The sequence below is a fragment of the Acartia tonsa genome, chromosome 4, assembly GCF_053477335.1.
Source record: "Acartia tonsa isolate MP-2025a chromosome 4, ASM5347733v1, whole genome shotgun sequence".
Taxonomy (NCBI): domain Eukaryota; kingdom Metazoa; phylum Arthropoda; class Copepoda; order Calanoida; family Acartiidae; genus Acartia; species Acartia tonsa.
Genome location: NC_137263.1, coordinates 2,218,467 through 2,242,792, shown reverse-complemented (window position 1 = coordinate 2,242,792; position 24,326 = coordinate 2,218,467). Strand labels below are relative to the sequence as shown.

Below are 24,326 nucleotides of genomic sequence, written 5' to 3'. Positions count from 1 at the left end.
AATGATAGAAAAAAAACTTTATTGTATCAAATTCTAGAGTGAAGAATGATTTACCTCTCAATTTTCTTTTTCATTATTTTTTGGGAAAACTTGATTTTCTCGACTGTTACTCAAAAAAGACGACTTGTGATAAAGGGGGAGGTCATTTTCTAGTAAATTCCGTAAAGGTGTGTGTGTTATAAGGCCTAAAAATAGTAGTAGAAAGATAAGGTGCTCTATATATTTGTATTCCCTATTGAATAGAACAATAGGGAGCACCTTATCGTTCTACTACTATTTTTAGGCCTTATAACACACACACCTTTACACACTTTTACGGAATTTACTAGAAAATGACCTCCCCCTTTTTGATTTATGAACACCAAACACATCACTTAATGTAAGGTTGGTTAGTTATATATTAGCTGCGCTATTTTAGAAGATATTAAGAAAATTGAAGAATGATATTCATAAATCAGGTTTAAAATATAAAAATAATAATCTGGAAATTGTTTTCATTCATTTGAGACATTTTAACATAATTTTAACATTTATGTAACTAGGAGGATTAGTTTTTTTAAAAATTATAATTATTAAAAGCGAAGCCTTTCTATAATTAGGGTAGGTCCGTCCGTACGTCCGTACGTCCGTCCGTCTGTACGTCCGTAACGGATAGCTTTTTTCGTTAATTTAGGCATGTTAGAATTGTCCTATCGATTTCAAATTTTTCATGGTGATTCCTTTAGTAGTTAGGTACGATTTAGAAAGCGTAGCAACTCTATAATCATTACCAAAATGTCCGTACGTCCATTTTAAACATGTTGATTTTTTTACTTTTTTAACAACAAATTTTTATGTGATCTATTTATCCGATTGATCTGATTTTTGGTATATTGATTCCTGGGACAACAAAGTATAATGTTATAAGCGAAGCAACTCTATAATCAAGTCCTAAATATGTAAGTATGTCATAAACCTTATCCCGTATAAAGCAATTTTTCAACAAAATTACTTACAATTTTGCTTCAACTCTTATACATTTATATTCCGATTATTCAGTTCTGACACTATATAAGTGTTCATGTCCGTTTTTCCTTCCGTTTCAGTGCTTCGCTTTTATGGATGTTGTCATCCTTGTTTGAATTAAAACATTATTAACTTAGTGGCTACTTTCCTATAAAGTCCACTAAATTTATATTAAAAGGGAGGGGAAGGTCGACACACCTCCTCAAATTTATATTCAAAAAAAAAATAAGGAGAGGAGGTTTTTTTAATGCCTATGCTCCTGAAGGGGTTGGAGATACCCCCCCCCCCCCCCACAAATTCTAAAAACCTATAAGGATAAAGCCCAATCGACAGACAAACAAACAATTTGTTTATTTGTAAGAGATAAATAAAACAGAAATTTAATTTGCATATCCTTATATCCTATACATAATGTACCCTTATTATGTTTTATTAATGCCACTTAAGCGTTTTTATATCAATTTAAGTGAAATAGAACTTCTTTTCTGACAAAACTCACGTCTGTCTATGGATTTATATTTGAATGTATAAAGTTTCAATGGATATATTATTACTTGGATGTAGCACCAGATTTTTATGTACTCTAATAAAGTGATGCTTGCAAATAGCTAAAAAACGATACTATCCCATTTACCCCATCTCCTCAGCTCCCCTCCTTATGGATGAGCGAACTGACCAATAAATGAGGTCCATATTAGGAACCTAAATTAATGACAACATTTTCCCTTGTCAAAATATCCATGTATACAAGATCCATTAAAGTTTTACATGCAGAAATGTGCATGCCAGTTTTTAGAAGCGTATCTACTCTATTGATAGGGTATGGTCATAAATGTTTGCAATGAACGGTTTAATTTCTTAGAATATAGCTTTGCATGGTGACATTCAATCCGGGAGGGAGGGAACATTGAGCTGTTTTTACAATATTCTCCAAACTTTTATGATAAAGTTTTCTTATTCGTTGGCTTTGGGGACTTTTATTAGATTTAGATTGCTTGGTTCAATAAGTTGAATGTCCAAACGTTTTAAATACTAATTGTAAATGTTTTGACCAACCCCTCCTACACAGCCCTGTTCTAGTTCATATAAAAAAGAATAGCTATGCTAAATGAAATTATCATTCTTGTTTGCCTAATTTTTTAATAGAAACTGAAATTTTTAGAAATAAAGATTGACGGGCCATTCTTCCCCCCCCCCCCCCAGACATAGAAAGTGCAGCCACTATTTGATTTTAAATATCTTGTTGTACAATTATTCCTTTTTTAATTCTTTTTACAAGGTAATTATAAATGTAAAAGTACAAATAACGATATAATATAATAGTATTATAATTGTAAAGTGTTAAAGCCTATTGCAAATATTCTTTATACAAATACAGGAAAACAAGGATGACAACATCCACAATTAGCATAGCAGTAAACAAATAATTGCTGAAAAAATCAAGTTATAAAATAAATGTTCAGTGGTTATAATAAAATAAAGAAGAAAAAGAAAGGTAGAGAAGCATATAATTCATAATATAAAATCACTTTTTTAAGTAGTCAAACATAAAATGCACATTTGTATGGAGAATGTTTACACAAAAAAATCAGCAATATATTTTAAGTAGGAACTTAGAAATTCATGTTTTCCCCAAAAATGAACGAAGGACAGACAGACACTATTCATTAAAGAGTAGCTTTTATGCTAAAAGTAGAACCAAGTTAAATGTAGAAATAGGTGTTGACATACAAACTTACTTGTGAAAGTCGATTCTATGGCATTCAGTAAAAGTGCCCATAACTGACATTTTTTCAACAAACATTTAATTTAACAAGGGACATTAGGATGTTTTTATTACACAAGTCCCTAAAGTTTTGTAATAACGTTTCCTCATTTGTTGGCTCAACAATTTTGGTTCCTTTTTTTGATTTTTGATTGGTTGATTCATTAAGTCGAGTGTCCAAACGGTTCAACTACTAATTTTGATGTACAGATGTGGTAATCTTGTGTATCATCATTGAGGATGTACATCAATTCCTCGGCCATTGTCTTTTCCCTTCAGAGCGCTGAATTTACCAAGTTTAATTTTAAAGTAGTAAGCTAAATCTTTGTAACAAATTATGAAATACCATCAAGACTTAATTTGTATGTTGAATTTGTTGATATAATAACAGCATAAAAGGTTAACAGGTCATGTGTCATTAACCTTGTCCAACAATGGATAAAGTATATACGTGGATATATTGCCAGAGGAAAATTTAGCTTGCTAATATGGACCTTATTTATTGGTCAGTTGGTTCATCCAGTAGGAGTCGAGGGGATGTGGCAAAGGGGGTGGATGTGGGGTATAGTTATTTTAGCCCTCTACGAGCATCACTTTAATAGAGTATATAAAAATCTGGTGCAACATCCATGTAATAAGTTATCCAACCTTGATTATAAATAATATTGGAAGGGTATGGAAAGCAAATATGTATATATAATTATATAAAGATTACAAGGGAATTTTATCATACAAAAAAAAGTTCTAAGAACTTCTAGATCCCTCTTTCCTATTCCTACCTTGAAAACCAAGGAGGGGGGGGGGGAAATTTGACTGTATTTTATACAAACATGTTCTCTTATTCGTTGAGTTAAAATTTTTTTCATTGGTGATATATATTTTTTTCTTATCCCTAAAGATTCATGTCTTCCATGATTTTGTAAAACTATTTATATGGTTATTCTCATATTTACGTATCTGCAGACAACTAACAAGAAAACTTTGTAAGAAATTTGTTTATTATACTATTATATAACTTTTTATTTAATTCATAACTTTGGTTGAGTCGTCCACAAAGTGTTATTTCGAGTTGCGATTATATTTAAATTTTAGTTAAGTTTTTTGTTGCCAGGTTTTTATTTTGTTAAAAGTTTTCTAAATTTTTATTATTGAAACCTAATTTTATAGATTGTATTTTTGCAAAAATGCTAACTAAAGACATAAAAAAATTGTCTTGTTAAAAATCTTAGTTTTACAAAATACCTACTAGGAGTAAATTTTAATGTTTTTATCTTGATTACAATATCATATTGATATGTATTAATATTTTATCAAACTCAGACCCACAGATAGGAGTAATCCTTTAATTTTTTTGTCCCGCTTTAACAGATAATTCTGAGATTCTGAGCGGTTTTAACTATTGAATACTAGCGGATAAGTTCATAGCATGGCTTCCATGATTATAAATTTATTATTACTTAGATCTTACCCCAGATTTTCATGTTCTCTATTAGTGAAACTTATGGCGGGCTAATATAACTATCTCCCCCATCCATACACTTTACCCCATCCCCTCCACTCCTACCAGATAGACGCACTGACCGATAAATGACAGGGGAAATAGCAACCTAAATTGACAACACTGTTTTATTATTTAATATCAATATATATTCTACCTACATTTCTATGGTTACTTGAGATGGAGGGTATTAAATCCTCCCTCCCTCCATTTATTGTTTTATTTTATAAAGCAAAAATTCTTGGGTGGGTTGAATTTTTTTTTACAGGGGGTAATCTATAATACAAAGTAGAACGATGCATGCCTGTTTGTCTGTTTGAAGCGAAGGATCTCGCTAACCCTAGAGGCTAGGGGCGAAGCCGCTAGTATTATATATAGTGAACGATTTAATCCTATGATAAAGTAAAATGTATAAAAATGAATGTTAAATTTACAAATCCTTTAGGAATGTAAACAATTTTATAATTATGTTAAACATTGACAAAGTTTATTTTGATTGGGTTCTAGGGATACTAATTAGCATGCAGTTACAATAGGAATCTGTTAAACTAAGTTTAAAGTGGATGGTCGACCCAAGTGCCCCTAGAGGCATCTAGGGTCAAATCAAAGCTGCGGGTTAAAGTAATGACTTTGAGGCAAACAAATAATTTAGTTGTACTACCTTTTTATAATCAACTTTAAATTATCTTAGCTTTTACTACAAACATCACGCACTGGAAAAAGAAGTTTCTAAAAGGGATCGAAAAAGATAAGACAATGGCCGATAGATTAATCTACATCACCAATGATAATACACACAATTACCCGTATTATTACAATCAGTAGTTGATACGTTTGGACACTCAACCTAATCAACCAACCAATCGAAAGTTGTGAAGCCAACGGATAAGAAAACGTTAAACTTTAGGGATTAGTGTAATAAACAGCCCAATGTCCCCTCCCTACCTGAAATTTTAAAGTTGTGACGCAGTTGATGACAACAAGTAGACTTAGAAACCACTTTAATTAATCATCAATTATTAGCTTGATAAGCCTATTTTAATTATTTAAAAAGTATTGTTAGTCAAGACGTTATTGGATCATCAAATTATTCAAATACTTATTATTCATTTTGTAGTGATTTTTTATAGCGAAGCTTTTCTACAATTGTATATATGGTCTGTTTGTCACTCAACATGCTGTATGCTGTTTAGACCAGGGAGGGAAGAGACATTGGTCTGTTTATTACACTAGTCCCCAAAGTATACTTTTTTCTTATTCATTGGCTTAACAACTTTTTGTGAATTTTATATTTACCTTTAATTGGTTTGTTCATTAAATCTCTTTTTTTAAATGATCTAACAGTTTAATGTCCTTTTTAAGTTTTTAAAAATTCTAATAATTATTTTTTTTGCTGTGATACTTATGAATAAAATTTATTCATTTATTTTAAATAGAAATGTTAAAATCTTATCCCAAGTTATTTAATGGTAAACAGACAAGTTTTGAAACTGAAATATTACCTAGGAAAAAGGTGGGATACAATACTATATATAAAAGTAATAGAATGTATATGTGTCTGTCTGTACTAAAAGTTGAAAGGACAAAGCTCTGCTCCATGTGAAAGCTTTTAAGATTATTTTTGGAGATGATCAAACCTCTTAATTAACAAGGAAAATTTTAAAGTCTTTGAAAATCAATATATGAAATATAGTCTAAGAATTTTAATGCAAGACTAAGTTTTGACTCTTGAGCATATTTTGAGACAAGGTGATAGAAAGGACAATGGACCGTAACTTTAGTAAAAGTACCCAAAGTTTTGATGCAACGTAATTTTAAAACTTTGGTTACCAGTGTAATTTACAGTCCGTTGTCCCCTCCCTCCCTGGTGTCTGTCTTAAAAAAGATATTTCATAGAAAATATTTTCCTTTAAAAAAGTCTCTTTTGAGGCTACTTACGCAAGTTAAAGCAAACGTGAAACAAGGACAATCATGTTTATAAGGGATAAGACAATGGACGATGAACTGATGTACATCCCCAATGATGATACATAAAATTATCCCAACTGTAGATTTAGATTAGTTGTTGAAACATTTGAACACTCATCTTACTGAACCAACCAAACAAAATTACAAAAAGTCCCCAAAGTTGTTTAGCCAACGAATAAGAAAATATTATTATAATACTTTGAGGACTAATTTAATTACTAACCTGATATCCCTTCCCTCCCTTCATATGAAAGCACATTACTATCTGAAAAGGACAGAGAGTAAGTAAGAGAATGACGTATGGAAAGAAAATTTGTAAATGTTGAATACCTGCGCTTCTGAAGGAACGTCGGTCAATTTAAATTCAATTATGGACGTACAGACATACTTGATGAAGATATACAGTAGCTCCGCTGCCTAGTGAACGTCTCGGACACACGAGACTGAAAATATATGTAATTCTAGTCAGCCGAGAAAATTACATCTTTCTAAAAGAGTGAAGTAAATATTTTATTTGCTTTCCGTATAGATATGTTATATTTGTATATGTGGTAAAAAAATTGTAATTCATTGACATGATGATTTTTAGACAGTAAGGCTGACTTGCTTTTGTTTTTGAGTAGTTTTTTAATTAAATTCTTTTTATAAAAACCAGTAAGTTTCACGACACCCCTTTCCTCAAAAAAAATTTCTTCTTTATTTTTAAAAACTACTAGTAGTGTATTTGTGTCCTATAAGTTCTAGGAAACTCCTGTACAACTATAACCCTCCCCAACCTGTAACGACCATAAACCTAACCTAAAAAAAAGCCTTCATAAAGTGTAAAATAAAAACAGTATTAAAATATTTTTAGAAATACTTCATCAAACATGTCAATTATATATATATATTTTTTTTTTAATTTTCGCAAGATATTATTATTTATATTTCAATCAGTAATATAAATTGTTTTAATTTGTAGAATCATGTTACATGATTATTTATACACAAATTAATGTGTCAAAAAAATGAAAAATTACTCAAATTCAAAACATTTATGTTATGTTTTTATAAATTTAATTTAAACAAAATTAAAAGGAATTTTTCTATGTTTGCATATTTTTTGCAACTTTGATTATAAGTAGCGCAGCTACTTTTTAAGTAATGTGTGTCTGTATGTCCATTATTCATAGATATGGACAAAAGAATGTTTAATTAGTTGAGTATAAAAAGCGCCTGCATAGAATTTTGCCAATTATGATTTTGACACCTCCTATATAATATATCATTAGTTTAGGGATATTTGAATGAATTTGCCATATAACATTACTGTTTGAAAAATACTGTATTTCTAATACATGCGGCTGCTAAAACCATATCGGGACCTAAGTGAAACTTAACTAAGAAGGAGAACTCAATCAGTTAAGTTGGTATTGAAATCTTAACCATAAGAAAAAAACCTTTTACTATATTTTGTAGGATAAAATGTTTTCAAATTGATATTGCTGAGCTACAAATGAACATAATAATTCTTGTTTGTCTTTTTGCTAGGCAAGCTCTAAATATAATTTTACTAAATTATTTATTAATTACTTATAGAGGCTTGGCAGTTAAATTAATTCATTTTTAGTAGCGAAGCTACTATATAATTCGCTTTGTCCGTCCGTCCGTCCGTCAGTCCGTCAGTCCGTAACGCTATGGGGGAAATGGGATTTACTCAGCTCCTATAAAAGATAGAAAGCTGAAATTTTTTGACAACATTCCCTTCATTAAGGAGCACAATTAACTATAAAACGTCAATGGCGGTCGGACGGCTTTTTAGCAGGTTTTAGGCTATTTTTTTATTTTCCACATTTTTCCTCATATCTTTGGTGTTTATGGTCCAATTTTTAAAAATTTTTTCAGTTAGATATATCAAAATTAAATTTTCCTTCGTTTTGAGAACCATCAATGACGGTCAGACTGCCTTTTTGCAGGTTTTTGGCTATTTTTATATTTTTTACATTTTCCCCCATATCTTTGGTGTTTATGGTCCGATTTTCAAACTTTTTTCAGTTATAGATATCAAATTAAATTTCCCATCGTTTGAAGAACACAACAATGACGGTCAGACTGCCTTTTTGCAGGTTTTTAGCTATTTTTATATTTTTTACATTTTCCCCCATATCTTTGGTGTTTATGGACTGATTTTCAAAAATTTTTCAGTTAAAGATATCAAAATTAAATTTTTGGTCATTTGAAGAAATCAACAATGACGGTCAGACTGCCTTTTTGCAGGTTTTTGGCTATTTTTATATTTTTTACATTTTCCCCCATATCTTTGGTGTTTATTAATCGATTTTCAAAATTATTTCAGTTAAAGATATCAAAATCAAATTTCCCGTCGTTTGAAGAAAACAACAATGACCGTCAGTCCCATCCACGAAATTTTGTTCTTCGCTACTTATGGATGTTGTCATCCTTGTTTAAAAATAACTTATTTATTCTCTTTAAAAAAAGCCTTTTTGACAATCTAAAAGTTTTTATTTATAATCTGTAGTCCTAGCATTTTGCTTGTTTGTCCAATTTGATCAAAAAAAGGACATAAGAGTTTTGCCTATCTTACACGTTTAATCATATTGATTTTTCAAATGGTGATTCCTAGAAAGATAAGTTATTAGTCTGAACAGTTTAGCCTCTCTTCGCATTCTTAAAATATTTATACTAAATTTTTGTTAATTCCAAATAAAATTATGTTTCTTAAAGTGCTGAGTTCCGACTGTCTGATTTGTGGAGCTTCGCTTTTTATGGATGTTGTTATTCTTGTTTTTAATTCGCAAGGATAGGAATTAGCTTTTAATTTAATTTTAAAAACATAAAAATATTGAGGTTAGGTCTCTAGTAAATTTGTTGACTTTTTGATGCCATAAAAATGTACTAAATGTTAAGTTTTGTTTACAATTTTTCTGCAATTTTGCATTTGTATGTTTTGCTAAGCAAGCTTTAATTATTAGTTATTTATTTTCAAAGGCTTGGCACTAAAATTGATTCTTTAAAAAATATATAAATATCCTTAATCAATAATATATGTATATTCACCTGAAAATTGTAGATTATTTAGTTCTTTGAGTTTTTTGGATGTAGTAGGTGCATTGGAATGGTACCCAAAGTTTAAAAAAAAAAACTTTCTCAAATTCGTTGCCTCAAAAACTTTAGGTATTTTTGTTTATTTTAATTGGTTGGTTAAAACTATCAGTGTCCAAATTTTTCCACCAATAAAATTAACTTACAAGATAATTTTTTTTCATCATCAGTTGATATGTACATCAAATCAAAATGTATGTACACCCAAATTAAATAAAATTTTATCCATTTTATATAAAATTTTATGTTATGTTAATTTCATGAATTTCTTTATTTTTATTTGAAGAGGAAATTATTTCTGACATTAAGGAGTTTTTAATATTTACTTTTCTTTCTTTCTTTGCTAAAACTTACTTAGACTTTTATTAGCGAAGGTACTCTTTAATTCACTTTGTCTGTCCTTCTGTCAGTCTGCCCGTCAGTTGTTCACCAGTCAGTCAATAAATCCGTCAGTCCGTCCGTCAGTTTATTCTTCATCTCGTCAGTCAGTCTGTCAGTATGTCCTTCAGTCAGTAACGCTATTAAAGAAGTGTGATTTTTTCAGATGTTATTCATGATAAACGACTTATTATTTTCTTAAAGATTTCCTATACCAATGAGCATTGAGTATGTAATTTACTTTGTCCGTCGGTCTGTCAGTCAAGTTACAAAATCAAATCTTTAAAAATATAATAATATGAGAAAAAGTTTTTGTGATTTTAACAAATGCTCTTTAATATTGTCCCTATCCCATCATTATTTTGACTTTTGGATGTTATGATCCTTGTTAAATTAAAGAATCAATAGTACCTACTAGACTTAAAGTACAGATTTAACAGACAAAAATCAAATTATTTTCATAAATAGAGCAGCAACAATATTTAGAAGTATCTGTACAATTATAAACATTCCTTAATTGTTGTCAAAAAAAGAAAAAAAAGTGCAAAGTTTGAAATAGTTAGTGCAACTGTACAAGGAGGGAGGGGACATAGGGCTTTTCATTACACTAGTTCCCAAAGTTTTATATTATCGTTTTTATATTTGTTTTCTTGTTTGAGACTTTTAAATTTTGATTGGATGGTTCAATAAGTGTTAAAAAATTTCAAACACTAATACTAATTGTTAAAAAGAGGTAATCTTATGTTTAATAATTGGGGATGTACAATAATTTGTCGGCCATTGTCTTATCCCTTTAGATCCCTGGAGTATACGTCACATCACGAGAGTTGTCGCGCGACAGAAAAAAATTTGTTGGAAATTATCCAATTTATTTTCAAAGCACAAATATACACACGCGAAAAAAGTAGAGAAAATATATGTATATTAGCGGCTGCGACTCTAGTATCTGGGGGCTCTGTATTCAAAGTGGCAGAAATGGGCTAGAAAAATAAGTTAAAACCATCCCAAGTCTCAAATCTGAAAATAAAATAGCCTAAAACCACCACAGGACTTTGTTATGGCTTACCTAAAATAAGGAACCAAATCGGAGATTTTAAGCTTCAGACAAAAAAAACCTTACTACTTTATTTAATAGGATTATTCATTCTATTTAAGATATTAGACATAGACAAAATCACTAATTCAGCAGTTTAGAAACCATAACCCCCCCCCCCCCCATTCAAATTATTTTCATCTTTAGCACAGGTACTCTTGGAAGGAGGGGGCATTACAGGTACCCAATCTTTTATTGACCCGATTTCTCCTTCGTTGGCTTTAAAACTCTCATTTAATCTTGATTGATTAGTTCAAACTAGCAGTGTCTACACTTTTCAACCAATAATTTTAATGTGCACTAGTGTTATATTTATTTATGTTTGTCAGGATTTGGGGGATGCATAAATTTATCGTCTATTGTCTTATCCCTTACTATCCCTGCGTATTTTGTAGGCCTATAGTAAGCAAGAGTATTATCCGTAAGTGTAAGAAATAGATTCTTATTATGTGAGATAAAAGGGGGACTTATTAACGTTTTATTGTCAGAATAAGCTATTTTTTACATGAATTTGAATTTTGAAAATTATACTAATTTGACACAACTGATAATAATTATGTCGCTGCTGACTTTTACATGTTTCTTAGCTGCGTAGCTAGTATAAAAGCACTTGTCTGTCCGTCTGTATGTAGCTACATGTTTCTTAGCTGTGTAGCTAGTATACAAGCACTTGTCTGTCGGTCTGTATGTAGCTACATGTTTCTTAGCTGCGTAGCTAGTATACAAGCACTTGTCTGTCGGTCTGTATGTAGCTACATGTTTCTTAGCTGTGTAGCTAGTATACAAGCACTTGTCTGTCCGTCTGTATGTAGCTATATGTTTCTTAGCTGCGTAGCTAGTATACAAGCACTTGTCTGTCCGTCTGTATGTAGCTACATGTTTCTTAGCTGTGTAGTTATTATACAAGGGCTTGTCTGTCCGTCTGTATGTAGTTACATGTTTCTTAACTGTGTAGCTAGTATACAAGCACTTGTCTGTCCGTCTGTATGTAGTTACATGTTTCTTAGCTGTGTCGCTAGTATACAAGCACTTGTCTGTCCGTCTGTATGTAGCTACATGTTTCTTAGCTGTGTAGTTATTATACAAGGGCTTGTCTGTCCGTCTGTATGTAGTTACATGTTTCTTAGCTGTGTAGCTAGTATACAAGAACTTGTCTGTCCGTCTGTATGTAGCTACATGTTTCTTAGCTGCGTAGCTAGTATACAAGAACTTGTCTGTCCGTCTGTATGTAGCTACATGTTTCTTAGCTGTGTAGCTAGTATACAAGAACTTGTCTGTCCGTCTGTATGTAGCTACATGTTTCTTAGCTGCGTAGCTAGTATACAAGCACTTGTCTGTCCGTCTGTATGTAGCTACATGTTTCTTAGCTGCGTAGCTAGTATACAAGCACTTGTCTGTCCGTCTGTATGTAGCTACATGTTTCTTAGCTGCGTAGCTAGTATACAAGAACTTGTCTGTCCGTCTGTATGTAGCTACATGTTTCTTAGCTGCGTAGCTAGTATACAAGCACTTGTCTGTCCGTCTGTATGTAGCTACATGTTTCTTAGCTGTGTAGCTAGTATACAAGAACTTGTCTGTCCGTCTGTATGTAGCTACATGTTTCTTAGCTGCGTAGCTAGTATACAAGCACTTGTCTGTCCGTCTGTATGTTGCTACATGTTTCTTAGCTGCGTAGCTAGTATACAAGCACTTGTCTGTCGGTCTGTATGTAGCTACATGTTTCTTAGCTGCGTAGCTAGTATACAAGCACTTGTCTGTCCGTCTGTATGTAGCTACATGTTTCTTAGCTGTGTAGCTAGTATACAAGAACTTGTCTGTCCGTCTGTATGTAGCTACATGTTTCTTAGCTGCGTAGCTAGTATACAAGAACTTGTCTGTCCGTCTGTATGTAGCTACATGTTTCTTAGCTGCGTAGCTAGTATACAAGCACTTGTCTGTCCGTCTGTATGTAGCTACATGTTTCTTAGCTGCGTAGCTAGTATACAAGCACTTGTCTGTCCGTCTGTATGTAGCTACATGTTTCTTAGCTGCGTAGCTAGTATACAAGAACTTGTCTGTCCGTCTGTATGTAGCTACATGTTTCTTAGCTGCGTAGCTAGTATACAAGCACTTGTCTGTCCGTCTGTATGTAGCTACATGTTTCTTAGCTGTGTAGCTAGTATACAAGAACTTGTCTGTCCGTCTGTATGTAGCTACATGTTTCTTAGCTGCGTAGCTAGTATACAAGCACTTGTCTGTCCGTCTGTATGTTGCTACATGTTTCTTAGCTGCGTAGCTAGTATACAAGCACTTGTCTGTCGGTCTGTTTGTAGCTACTATAAAACAAAGTTTGTTTGTCTGTATGTTTGGTCTTGTATGCTTCTTTACTTCAAAATATTATTAATTTCGCCAAAACAATTTTAGTCTTGATAATTTTTTTTTACATCTGTAAAACAAGTAGCATACGATGTCCGTCTGTCTGTCTGAAGCTTGAGTTCTCGGTAACCATGAACCTCAGGGTGATACTTCTCAGAGAATAAAGATACTGGCCCTGCAGTGAGTTTAAGATATTTTATTGTGGGGAGTGGGGTGACACGTTGTTCATTCTCAATCCTTGTTCTTACTTCCTGTCTGTTCAGAAGATCTCAGAAACTGCTTGAAATTGTTTTTTTGTATTTGATAGAAGCTTATTCTAAAAAGTGTTACCTTAAAACAAAAGAAATTACTTTGATAATATTCAAATTAGAAAACAGTAAAAGTGTCTAACTATGACGTCAGAAAAAATTTACAATTAACCATTGAGAGGCCGCTATATATTTTACCACAGTGAATACTGGCTTCTTATTGGTTAATTGTTAATTTTTTCTGACGTCATAGTTCGACATTTTTACTGTTTTCTTCAAATTACTTATAAGATACTCTCTGTCCTACACTACTTTTGGATATTACCATTCTTGTTCCATATTTTACATATGTAATTTTCCTTATTATAAATTCTATTTTTTATTGTATAAATTTTAGTTTTATTTTAATTTGGAAAATTATAAGTAATATATCAAAATGTAGAATATACGTGGATAATTTGACAGGGGAAAAAAAGCGTATTTTAGGTTGCTATCATGGAACTCATTTATTGGTCAGTTCCTTCATCGAATAGGAGGGAAGAAGATGGGGCTAAGTTACTATGAGGTGGAGGGTATCATTAGATTAGCCCGCTGTGCGTTTCGTTTTATTGAAGAACATGAAATTCTGGTGTAACATCCATGTAATATTGTATCCATTCTTACACTAAAATTTCAGATTAAATAAAAGAACATGAAAAGTGAAATTTAAAGCTATAAACTATTAACATGTCAAAGTGTAAAAATATTATGTTTCCGCGAACTTTTAAGCAATTTTTTGCACAAAATTGCAAGTCTTTAATAAATTATTTGTCTTCTTCCAGAGAGGAAGGGGACATCTATAGATTCTATACGTTCTCGTATTTGTTGGCTTAAAATCTTTGGGTACTTTTGTTAAATCTTGATTGGTTGGTTCAAACCAGCAGTGTCTTAACTTTTCGCTCAATAATTTTAATCTACAAAAGGGATAATTTTAAATATAATTATTGGGGGGAGTAAATCCATTTAGTGTTCATTGTCTTTTCTTTAGGGTCCTTGTTTGTTATTTAGTAGAAAGGCCTCCCTTATTTTAAAGAAAACTCTTAGCTTGAATAAGGGTAAGTAGATACCCCCAGGGTTAGACTTCTGATACGGTTAAACATTTAACCCCTAACGGTCGGGGGGGGGGGGGGGGCGTTGAACGCCCCCCCATCCGGTTTTTTCTATCTCATTTTCTGTGTGTGAAAGATAAAGAGCCCAAACTGCTTGACTTTTTAAGTATGGGTATGACACATAACTGAGAGTTGGAATTTTTTGAATATCTCCATCCTGGCGGGCACAGGATGCCAGCAAACCTGGCAGGGTCATCCAGGTAAAGAGCAAAAATATTTTTTTGACTAAAACAAAGCATTTTATCATACCAAAATACTGAAAAATCCTCTAGTAGTACATCCTTATATGAAATACAGGTGTTCAAGTCAATTTCAGGTTCCAGGTATGATCCTGCAGGTCCTGATCCTCCAGGTCTCCAGAAATCTTTAAAAGGCTCCTGTGGCCGCAATTTTTGACTTAGAGACTTCAAATTTTAAACTTATGCTTTTCTTACATGTCTACATAACGTATTAAAATTTCATGAAGATCCGCCGCCGTTTTCCCGCCGACCGTCGACTGCGGCGGCTGGCAGCTGCCAAGTACAGCTGCGGCCGCTGAAATTTATATTTTGATATTTCTAATGTAAAATTTACATAAAGATAAACATTTTCTGGGAAAAAATTTTTCTTCTAGCTTCAAAAATAAAAAAATTACAGCCGTTTGAAATTTTTAAATAAAAAAGACCTAAAAACAAAGGTTGTTAAATAAAAGGGTGAAGGAAGCGAAAATTGACTTAGACTTATAAAAGGTCGGAAATTCATTATCAAACAGGGGACTTGCACAAAAAAATTTAGCCCTCTAGCTCTAATAGTAACTGAGATAATTAGGGGGGGGCGACCGATTAAGGTGCGGCAAGGGGCCCGACTGTAAAGGGTTAAGGATTGAAAAAGTTTTCAAATCTGGGAAGACACATTTATTTCATAGCAAAAATTTTCGACCGACAGTCAATATGTCCATAAGACGAGTCCAATATCTTAAAATATCTATCCGTTAAGGACGCAATTAAAGACATTATTTAAATGTAGAAAAGATTTGCAGATAAAAAATTGTAGAAAGTGAGAAAGATATATATTATATGTTAATAATGGATATAGGATATACGTGGATATATAGACAGGCGAAAATTGGTCAGCAATTTAGCATGTTAATATGCACTACATTTCTTGATTAGTTCGTTTATCCAGTAGAAACGGAATGGATGGGGGAATCGTTATTTTAGCCAGCTGCAAGTATTACTTTATCCAAGATTCCAAGTACATTAAAATCTTGTGCAAACATCCAATTTATAATATATCGATTATGTTAATAATTGTTCCAATTTTAAACAACTTATTGTTTCCCATTCGGTAGAAATTTTAATTATTAGCCCCAGGATAAAAAAAAACAATTGAGGCGAAGCTTTTCTAAAAGTGTAAGGAATAAGTGTTGGTTTTGATTAGGTAGCTGCCATTTCTATACCTAGAAAAAATACAATTGAATAAAAGAAAAAGGAAGCATAGCAAAAGCTAACTAAAAAAATTTTCCTAATTTTTTTTATACAAACTTTGTTTATGTTTTTTTATGAATTAGTAATTAAAACTAATGTTACATATTTCATTTGTATTTACAGCATTAATTGACCATATTAGATTTATTTTATACTTATGCATATATAATTGTACTTGTTCGTATGTATATGTATATAATTATATTGGTACATGGCATTTATGCAACCACTAGAAGTATAGTTGTTGCAGTTTTGTCATAATTGTTTGTGGGGATGCATATTCGGCAAAAAAACGTTGCAAAATGTACCACTGGCATTTATACATTACTTGTTGGAGTTTTGTCAAAATTGTTTGTTTTGATGTAAATTTGGCAAGAAATTGGCAGATTTGCTGCAAAATATACCACTGGCAATTTATACATTACTTGTTGGAGTTTTGTCAAATTGTTTGTTTTGATGCAAATTTGGCAATAAATTTGCAGAATTGCTGCAAAATATATCTTTGCCATTTATAGATCTAATCATTCTAAGTTCAGTGACAAAATTACATCCAACTAATTAAATACTTTATTTATTTTGTGAAAAATATCTTGGCCACCAGAAACATGCGTCAGCCGCCTGTAAGCCTCAGGGAAACCAACCTTTTACAATTTAAAAAAAAAGCGGCCAATGTGTTTCAAAATTCAGCCATGTAACGTCATAAAAAATAGGTGAGAGAGAAGTGGGAAAGAAGACTCAAAAAAAGAGATGGATAATCCCTTCATTTTTATGACGTCACATGGCTGATGTTTTAGACATTTTGTTTGGTTACATCCAAACGGGTTTAAATTTAAGGCTTAGTCGCGAGCTGCCGAGCTCTGGAAGAATGAAATTAATATCTAATTATTTTTTTCTTCAGGGATTGAATTGTCGGATCGCTTTCGCCATCGCAGCCGGAGCCATCGGATCATCCTTCCAGCATGGATACAATACTGGCGTGCTTAATGCTCCACAAACTGTAAGTACTACATTATCTTCCATTAATCTATCCCTGTATCTCTAGGGTTTGAATTGTCATATCGCGCTAGCCATTGCAGCCGGAGCTATTGGGTCAGCTTTCCAGCATGGTTTTAATCTTGGAGTCCTGAATGCTCCGCATGCTGTAAGTATTATATAAATAATCTATCATTGATCTATCTCTGTATCATATGTTCCTATTTGTTGTAAGTATTATTTTTATCTTGCATTGTCATATCTCAGCATTTTATCATCGTATAGATAAGCCAATGGTCGATAAATTTATGTGCATCCCCAATATTGCTACACAAAATTACCCCTTCTGTAGATTACAATTAGAGGTTGTAAAGTGTGAACTTTTAACTTAATCAACCAATCAATATTAAATAAAAAGTCTCCAAAGTTGTTAAGCCAAGAATGCGTTATGATAAAACTTTGTGTACTAGTGTAATAAACAGAGAACATACGTCCATATCCTATAATATAAAGTAGTAAGGTCTTTTTTCGTCTGAAGCTAAGGATCTGGGAAATTGATGGTCCGATTGGGTTGAACTTTTAAGGGAAGCTTTATAAATGAGTTGATGTTATGCTATTTTCCTGAGCTCTTCCGTATTTCCTTATAGGCTAGGTGCGAAGCAACTAGTTTAAAAACTTAAAAATTAATATTTCTAAAAATGTAAAAATACATAATTGAGTTCCAATAATGTTATGTAAGTTCAAAAAAAAAATTCGAAGAATTTATAACTTTTTTCTATAAATCTTTCTATCTATCACTCAATTAAGTTTTTCCCCAAAATTTATTTAATCAATCTATGTTTTTTAGATCATTTTTTACATTAAAATCGTCAAAAAAAATATAAGAAAAAAACTTTTCTCTCGAGTTATTTTTTCTAGCTACGTGACAAAAAGCACATTTGAACTGTCTACATTTTTTTTATCCAGACAAAATCCTTTTTTATACCATAAAATGAGGTTTGGAAATATCTTTTCAGTATGGGTTAGGAACCTTTTAATATCCGCTGGATTAGAACCGGTTGTCAGCCATATAAAAAAAATCATGTAAAGCATCGCATTACAGACAATTTTCAACGAATATTAAAATAAAAATCATTAAAATTAATACCAGTTTTGGTATTAAGCTGGTTTAAAGCTTACATTTTTTATTTTAATATCCGCGGAAGATGTCTATAATACGATGCGATTAATAACTATTTTTTGAACTACTTTTCAAAACATAGAATGAAGTTCAAATTCTAAGGGAAAAATGGGATGTAATTTTTACTGGTAATAAAAGTACACTTTCTCTTATTCGTTAGCTAAAAAAAAATTATTAAATCATGACTAATTAGTCCAACTAGCAGTGTCCAAACACTTACAATTATAAATTAAATCTACATCATGGATAATTTTGTTTATCATAAATGGGAATAATTCATTCATTGTCATATCCCTTAAGATCCATGAATCTTATCATTCTTTTTTCTAGTTGATTGAGGGGTGGATCCGCGGAGACTGTGGAAATGCGAGCAGCTCTGATGACGTCACTGATGGCACAGCTGTTGACACCACGTGTTTGGATCCCACCACTGTGACCCTGATCTGGTCCTGGGTCGTGGCCATCTTCTGTGTGGGCGGTATGATTGGCGGCTCTATGGTCGGCTTTGCATCTTCATACTTTGGCAGAAAGGTAAATTAATGGATATATTATTACTTGGATGTTACACCAGATATTAATGTTCTCTAATAAAGTGAAACTTGCATCGGGCTAAAATATAGATTTCTCCCGTCCTCCTGTTTTCCATCCCCTCCCCTCCTATTGGATGAACAATCTGACCAATAAACGAGTTCCATGCCAGCAAGCTAAATTGACGATAATTTCCCCTCCCCCCTCCCTGTCAAAATATCCACGTATTATATTCTACATCCATTTTTAAATTGTAGTTTTGATATTTTCCCAAACAGAACAAACAGTATAAAAGTTTATTTCAGGCAAGTACCTGCCAAAAATAGCATTAATCCTTTTACTAGCAGACGAAAGCGAATGTCAATAAACTTTACTTGAATTAACCAACCAGTTCTATGTAAAAATGTAAAGGTCTTGGTATTATAGAAATTGTTTTGCGAAAAATGTTTATACGAGGTTTTATTTAAAATTCCATTAAATTTTTTTCCAAATTTTAATTGTTAACGTTACAGGTTTTCTTCAGAGTAGCATATATACATTTAGTTAAATAATTCTTGTTTTTTTTCAGACAGCCCTGTTGTTGAACAATATCCTTGTTGTGTTGGCAACCCTGCTCATGGGTCTGGCCAAGATGGCCGGCAGCTATCAGATGCTTATTGCAGGTACATTTTTATCTAGCGCTTGGTGCTTTCTGAAATGATCATCTATAAACGTTCTCATGTGGGTTGTATGCACCTTGCAGGGAGGGAGGGGACATTGGGCTGTTTACTAAATTAGTCCCCAAAATTCTATAATAACGTTTTCTTATTTGTTTGCTTAACAACTATGGGAGCTTTTATTGAATTTTGATTTGTTGGTTCATTAAGTTAAGTATCCAAACGTTTCAATTTCTTATTGTAATCCACGGAGGGGGTGATTTTCTATGTAATCATTGGGAAAGTACAGCAATTTAATGGCCATTTTCTTTTTTTTAAAAGGTTCCATAAAAAAAGACCTTTCATATCAAATACAAATTATGGATGTTGTAATTCTTGTTTGATTGGTAGGTCGTCTGTTGATTGGTATTAACTCTGGTCTGAACGCTGGTCTGGCCCCCATGTATCTTTCTGAGATTGCCCCCAAGTCTCTGAGAGGAGCTATCGGCACTGTGTACCAGCTCATCATTACCATCTCCATCCTCTTGGCTCAGGTATTGTTTTATTTTTGGGAGGGAGAGGACATTGGACGCCGATACCCTAACATAAAATATGGTCCTAGGACAAACGCCGGAGTGGATGAATGTCGGAGTAGACAAACGTCGGAGTGGACAATTAACCTAACCTATTTTAAACCATCTTATAGGTTTTATAAATGCCTCACCACTGCTGCGGGCTTATTTGTATTTTCATATATTAACCTAACCTGTATAGAAATATTTAATCAACTTAAAATTTTAGACACTCCTGCGTTTGTCCACTATGTCGTTTGTCACTTCTGCATTTGTCCTGTGACCTAAAATCTAATTCTTAGGCTTAAAAACTTTTGTTTAAGACCTAATTTATATTATATAGGTATATGTTGCAATTTAAAAACAATATGGTTTTTTTCATTTGCACGTGTCATCTTTATTTTTATTTCCATCTAGCTACGTGATAACTTTGTATTCCTCCTGGTGACGTAATAATATTAACTAGTACTACGTGACTCTATTCAGATTTTGGGAATGAAGAATGTTTTGGGCACAGACAACTATTGGCCTCTGCTTCTCTCTCTTACCATTGTACCAGCTGTTTTCCAGGTATAGTTGGTTAGATAGATAGATAGATAGATAGATATAGATAGATAGATAGATAGATAGATAGATAGATAGATAGATAGATAGATAGATAGATAGATAGATAGATAGATAGATAGATAGATAGATAGATAGATAGATAGATAGATAGATAGATAGATAGATAGATAGATAGAATGTTTTGGGTACAGACAACTACTGGCCTCTGCTTCTCTCTCTAACTATTGTACCAGCTGTTTTCCAGGTATAGTTAGATAGTTAGATAGATAGATAGACAGACAGGCATACAGACAAAAAGACAAACAGACACAGTACCTAGTCCATTTTACTTAATTTGCACATGGCCATAATTAAAAGTTAAAGTAAATAAGTTTATTTTGAATAAATGATATTTTTTAAGAAATAGATTCTCTTATCTAAAGTAAATATGCCAAAAGATGGATGTTTAAGTAAATATTATAAATCAAATAAGAAATAAAGTTAAAAAACACACGTTTTAAAAACTTTTAAAAAAGTCAGAAAAGAAAATTTTTTTAACTATACAGTTTTCATCTTTTTTTATAAATCATAAATTAAAGATAGGACTTTAATTATACTGGTACCCAAAGTTTTATAAACTTAATGTTATTAGTTGGCTTAAAATCTTTGGGCACTATAAATAAATCACGATTGATAACCTTGTAATTTTAACTAAAGAAGGGTTAATTTTGTGTATCAAAATTAAGGATGTATCATGTGTGTACTGTACACCATCTATTGTCCATTGTCTTATCCCTTAAGATCTCTGCTATTTTTAGATTGTGACCCTTCCCTTCTGCCCTGAGTCCCCGAAGTTTCTGCTGTTGGACAGAGATGATGAAATTGGCGCCAACAAAGGTAATTTTTTTGAAGGGAGGAGGGGGGGGCATTGGGCTGTTTTATTACACTAGTCCTCAAAGTTTTATAATAATGATTTCTCATTCGATTGCTTTACAACCTTGGAGACTTTTATTGAATTTTGAATGGTTAGTTCATTTAGTTGAGTATCTAAACGTTTCAACCACTGTAGAGGGGGTAATGAGTGTATTATCATTGTCTTATCCCTTTAGATCCCTAAATTATTTGTGTATTAAGTTCTCTGCAACTTCTGCACTGTTTTTGCAAAGAGATAATTTTTAGTAGCGAAGCTCTTTCATAATCTTTCTCTTCCTTTTTTATGGCGACCGAACGTCTGCCTTTTAATTGACTTTCCGTTTGTCCATCCATGAATTTAATATCCATGCTTTTTGTATTATATAACAAGAATGCTCTTAAATAATTAATTAAATAATTTTAAGTTGCAAAGAATCCTTAGAAATTTAGTTATGCAATATTTTTCATATTATTTTGTTAATATATGTTTTTCACAACTTAAAAAAAAGAGGAGATCAAGACAAAAAAAATTAAATCATATTAGGATGAATGTTCTCTATGCTATGTAGTTTGCCCTAAACCTTTCTGCCAATCAGAAATGATCACGATTAATAAAAGGATATTTATTGTTTCAAGAATGGATAGAGGAATATTATTTAGGAATGGATGGTTAGAGACCCCGCCCCCTCCCATTCTTCCCCCCCCCCCCTCATTTTAAAATTCTTGATATTTAGCCCTGACCTGGTTGAGAGGTACCTTGGAGGTTCATGATGAGATGGGTGGGTTGACCTCCCCCCCCCCCCTCATAAATAATTTCAAAAAGATAAAGATTGTTATTAATACCCCCCCCCCCTTTATTTCCCCCATAAAATAAAAACTGTAATATTTAGCCCTGACCTGAAGTGGATTCTTTTTAAGAATCCACCTCTGGTTGAGAGGTACCCTAGAAGTTCATGATGAGATGTCTGGGTAAATACCATCCCCCTCCCCCACATTTTTTTCCAAAAATAAAATTGTTAATATTTAGCCCTGACCTGGTTGAGAGGTACCCTGGAGGTTCATGATGGGTTAGGTGGGTAGACTCCCAGGGGCGTCCAAGCTTTTTATTTTGGGGGGGGTAAAATTTTTTTAAGGGGGGGGTAAAATGGCGCGCGAAGAGCGCCGCAAATTTTTTTTACCCCCCCCAAAATTTTTACCCTGGGGGTAAAATTTGCTTGGGGGGGGTAATAACCCCCCTTAAAATCTGTTGGCAGGGGTAAAATTTGTTTACCCCCCCCAAAATTTACCCCCGGGGTAAAATTTTTGGGGGGGTTAATTTGAATTTTATCAAAAATTTAGTATTAAAAATGCGCGCGAAGCGCGCAAAAATTTTTTTTGTTAGAGATTTTCTATTTTGAGGGGGGTATTTACCCCCCAAAAATTGTTTTGGGGGGTAAATACCCCCTCCTAAATGGTTGGGGGTGCCTACAGCACCCCCAGGGTAGGGGTAAATTTTAAATGGGGGGGGGTAAAATGAAAAAAAATTTGGGGGGGGTAATTGCCCCATTACCCCCCCCCCCTTGGACGCCTATGTAGACTCCCCTACCCCCTAATATTTCCCTAAATTAAAATTGTTGATATTTAGCCCTGACTTGGCTTAGAGATATTCTTAACCCCCCCCCCCATTTTCTCAAAAAATGTAAAATATTGGCCTGGTTGAGAGGTACCCTGGAAGTTTATGATAGGTTCAGTGGGTGAACCCCGCCCCCTCCCCTTTTTTCTTAAAAATATAAAATGTTACTATTTAGCCCTGACCTGGTTGAGAGGTACCCTTGAGGTTCATGATGAGATGGATGAGATGAAACAAGAACAAGAATCTATGAAGCTTGTACCAAAGGTCAGCTAATTATTTCATTGATAAGTTAAAGACATAATAGGAATCCTCCCAAAAACTGTAACTTAAAATTTTAATAAAATAGCTATAGTTATATAAATTTTAAAGTGTAAATTAAGATGATAATACTTTTTAAAGAAAGTTTACTTTTGTTATTATTATATAGATTTATCCTTTTCTAAATGCAAAAATCTGAATTTTATATTTATTCTTTTATATCCATTTAGTTTAATTTAAACTGAATGTTTAATGTTCAACAATATTTAAAACTTTTTGGTTAAAGATGTGAAATTTTAATTTGAAGACAACCAAAATCTTTGAAAAAGTCCCATCCATTAATCTGTGCTTTATATTTTTTTTATTGAAATCATTATTTAGGATAAAGGAGGGGGGGGGCGAAAAAGGAAAATGTTTTTTGCTGGGATATTGTATTGAAGTCTATAAAAATCAAGTATTTGAAATATGTTGAATGCAATTGTTCTTTAAAAATCAAATGCTTTACTTGATGTCAGCAAATAACAATTTAACAAGGACAATTATATCCATATATTAGAACAGAAATAACATTTTTATGAAAAAAGAACAAGCAAGTGTTATACAGATTGAAAATGGCAGTGTAATTGGTTAGGTTTTCTCATTTAAACTCTACAAATCCATTATCTAATTTTATGTCATTAAATTATAGACAAATCTCTATTATAAAGTAGCTGACTAGAATACTTATTATTAAACAAATACTTATATATAACATATTATTTTTTTTTGAAAAATCAGCAAAATGTAAGAAAAATTAGGGCTTACATTAAATTTTTATAGGTTTAGTCAAAGAGTGGGAATTTTTTATCTTTCTCCACCCCCCCCCCCTCTCCAACAAAAACAAATCTTTAGAAAATATGCACATTTTAGGTATAAATAAGCCTTATTGAGAGGCTAAAAAACGGGTTTTAAATTATTTGGGGGCAAATTTATCTCTTGTAATTAGTTCACTTTTAGATATTATGTGATTTATTCACATTTCACCCGCCTGATAATGCTGCTTAAGTACACCCACACGTTTCTAATTGCTACATTTTTATTTGGGC

The 24,326-nt window shown here is 32.6% G+C and overlaps 1 protein-coding gene across 6 annotated transcripts in view; it reads left to right on the top strand.

The window, feature by feature from the left end:
- LOC145315662 (solute carrier family 2, facilitated glucose transporter member 1-like) overlaps positions 1-24,326 on the top strand; it is a 41,404-nt gene that overhangs the window by 5,197 nt on the left and 11,881 nt on the right. For 3 of the 6 annotated variants that reach the window (XM_080155668.1, XM_080155667.1, XM_080155666.1), the window contains exons 2-9: positions 16,925-17,023; positions 18,509-18,709; positions 19,275-19,368; positions 19,753-19,895; positions 20,400-20,483; positions 21,278-21,356; positions 22,399-22,427; positions 23,188-23,247. In XM_080155668.1, the coding sequence (XP_080011794.1) occupies positions 16,925-17,023; positions 18,509-18,709; positions 19,275-19,368; positions 19,753-19,895; positions 20,400-20,483; positions 21,278-21,356; positions 22,399-22,427; positions 23,188-23,247 (789 nt within the window). Of the gene's footprint in view, positions 1-5,702; positions 5,782-16,924; positions 17,024-18,508; positions 18,710-19,274; positions 19,369-19,752; positions 19,896-20,399; positions 20,484-21,277; positions 21,357-22,398; positions 22,428-23,158; positions 23,248-24,326 lie in introns of those variants that run through there. The other 3 variants (XM_080155664.1, XM_080155665.1, XM_080155669.1) reach the window with 3 other exon arrangements.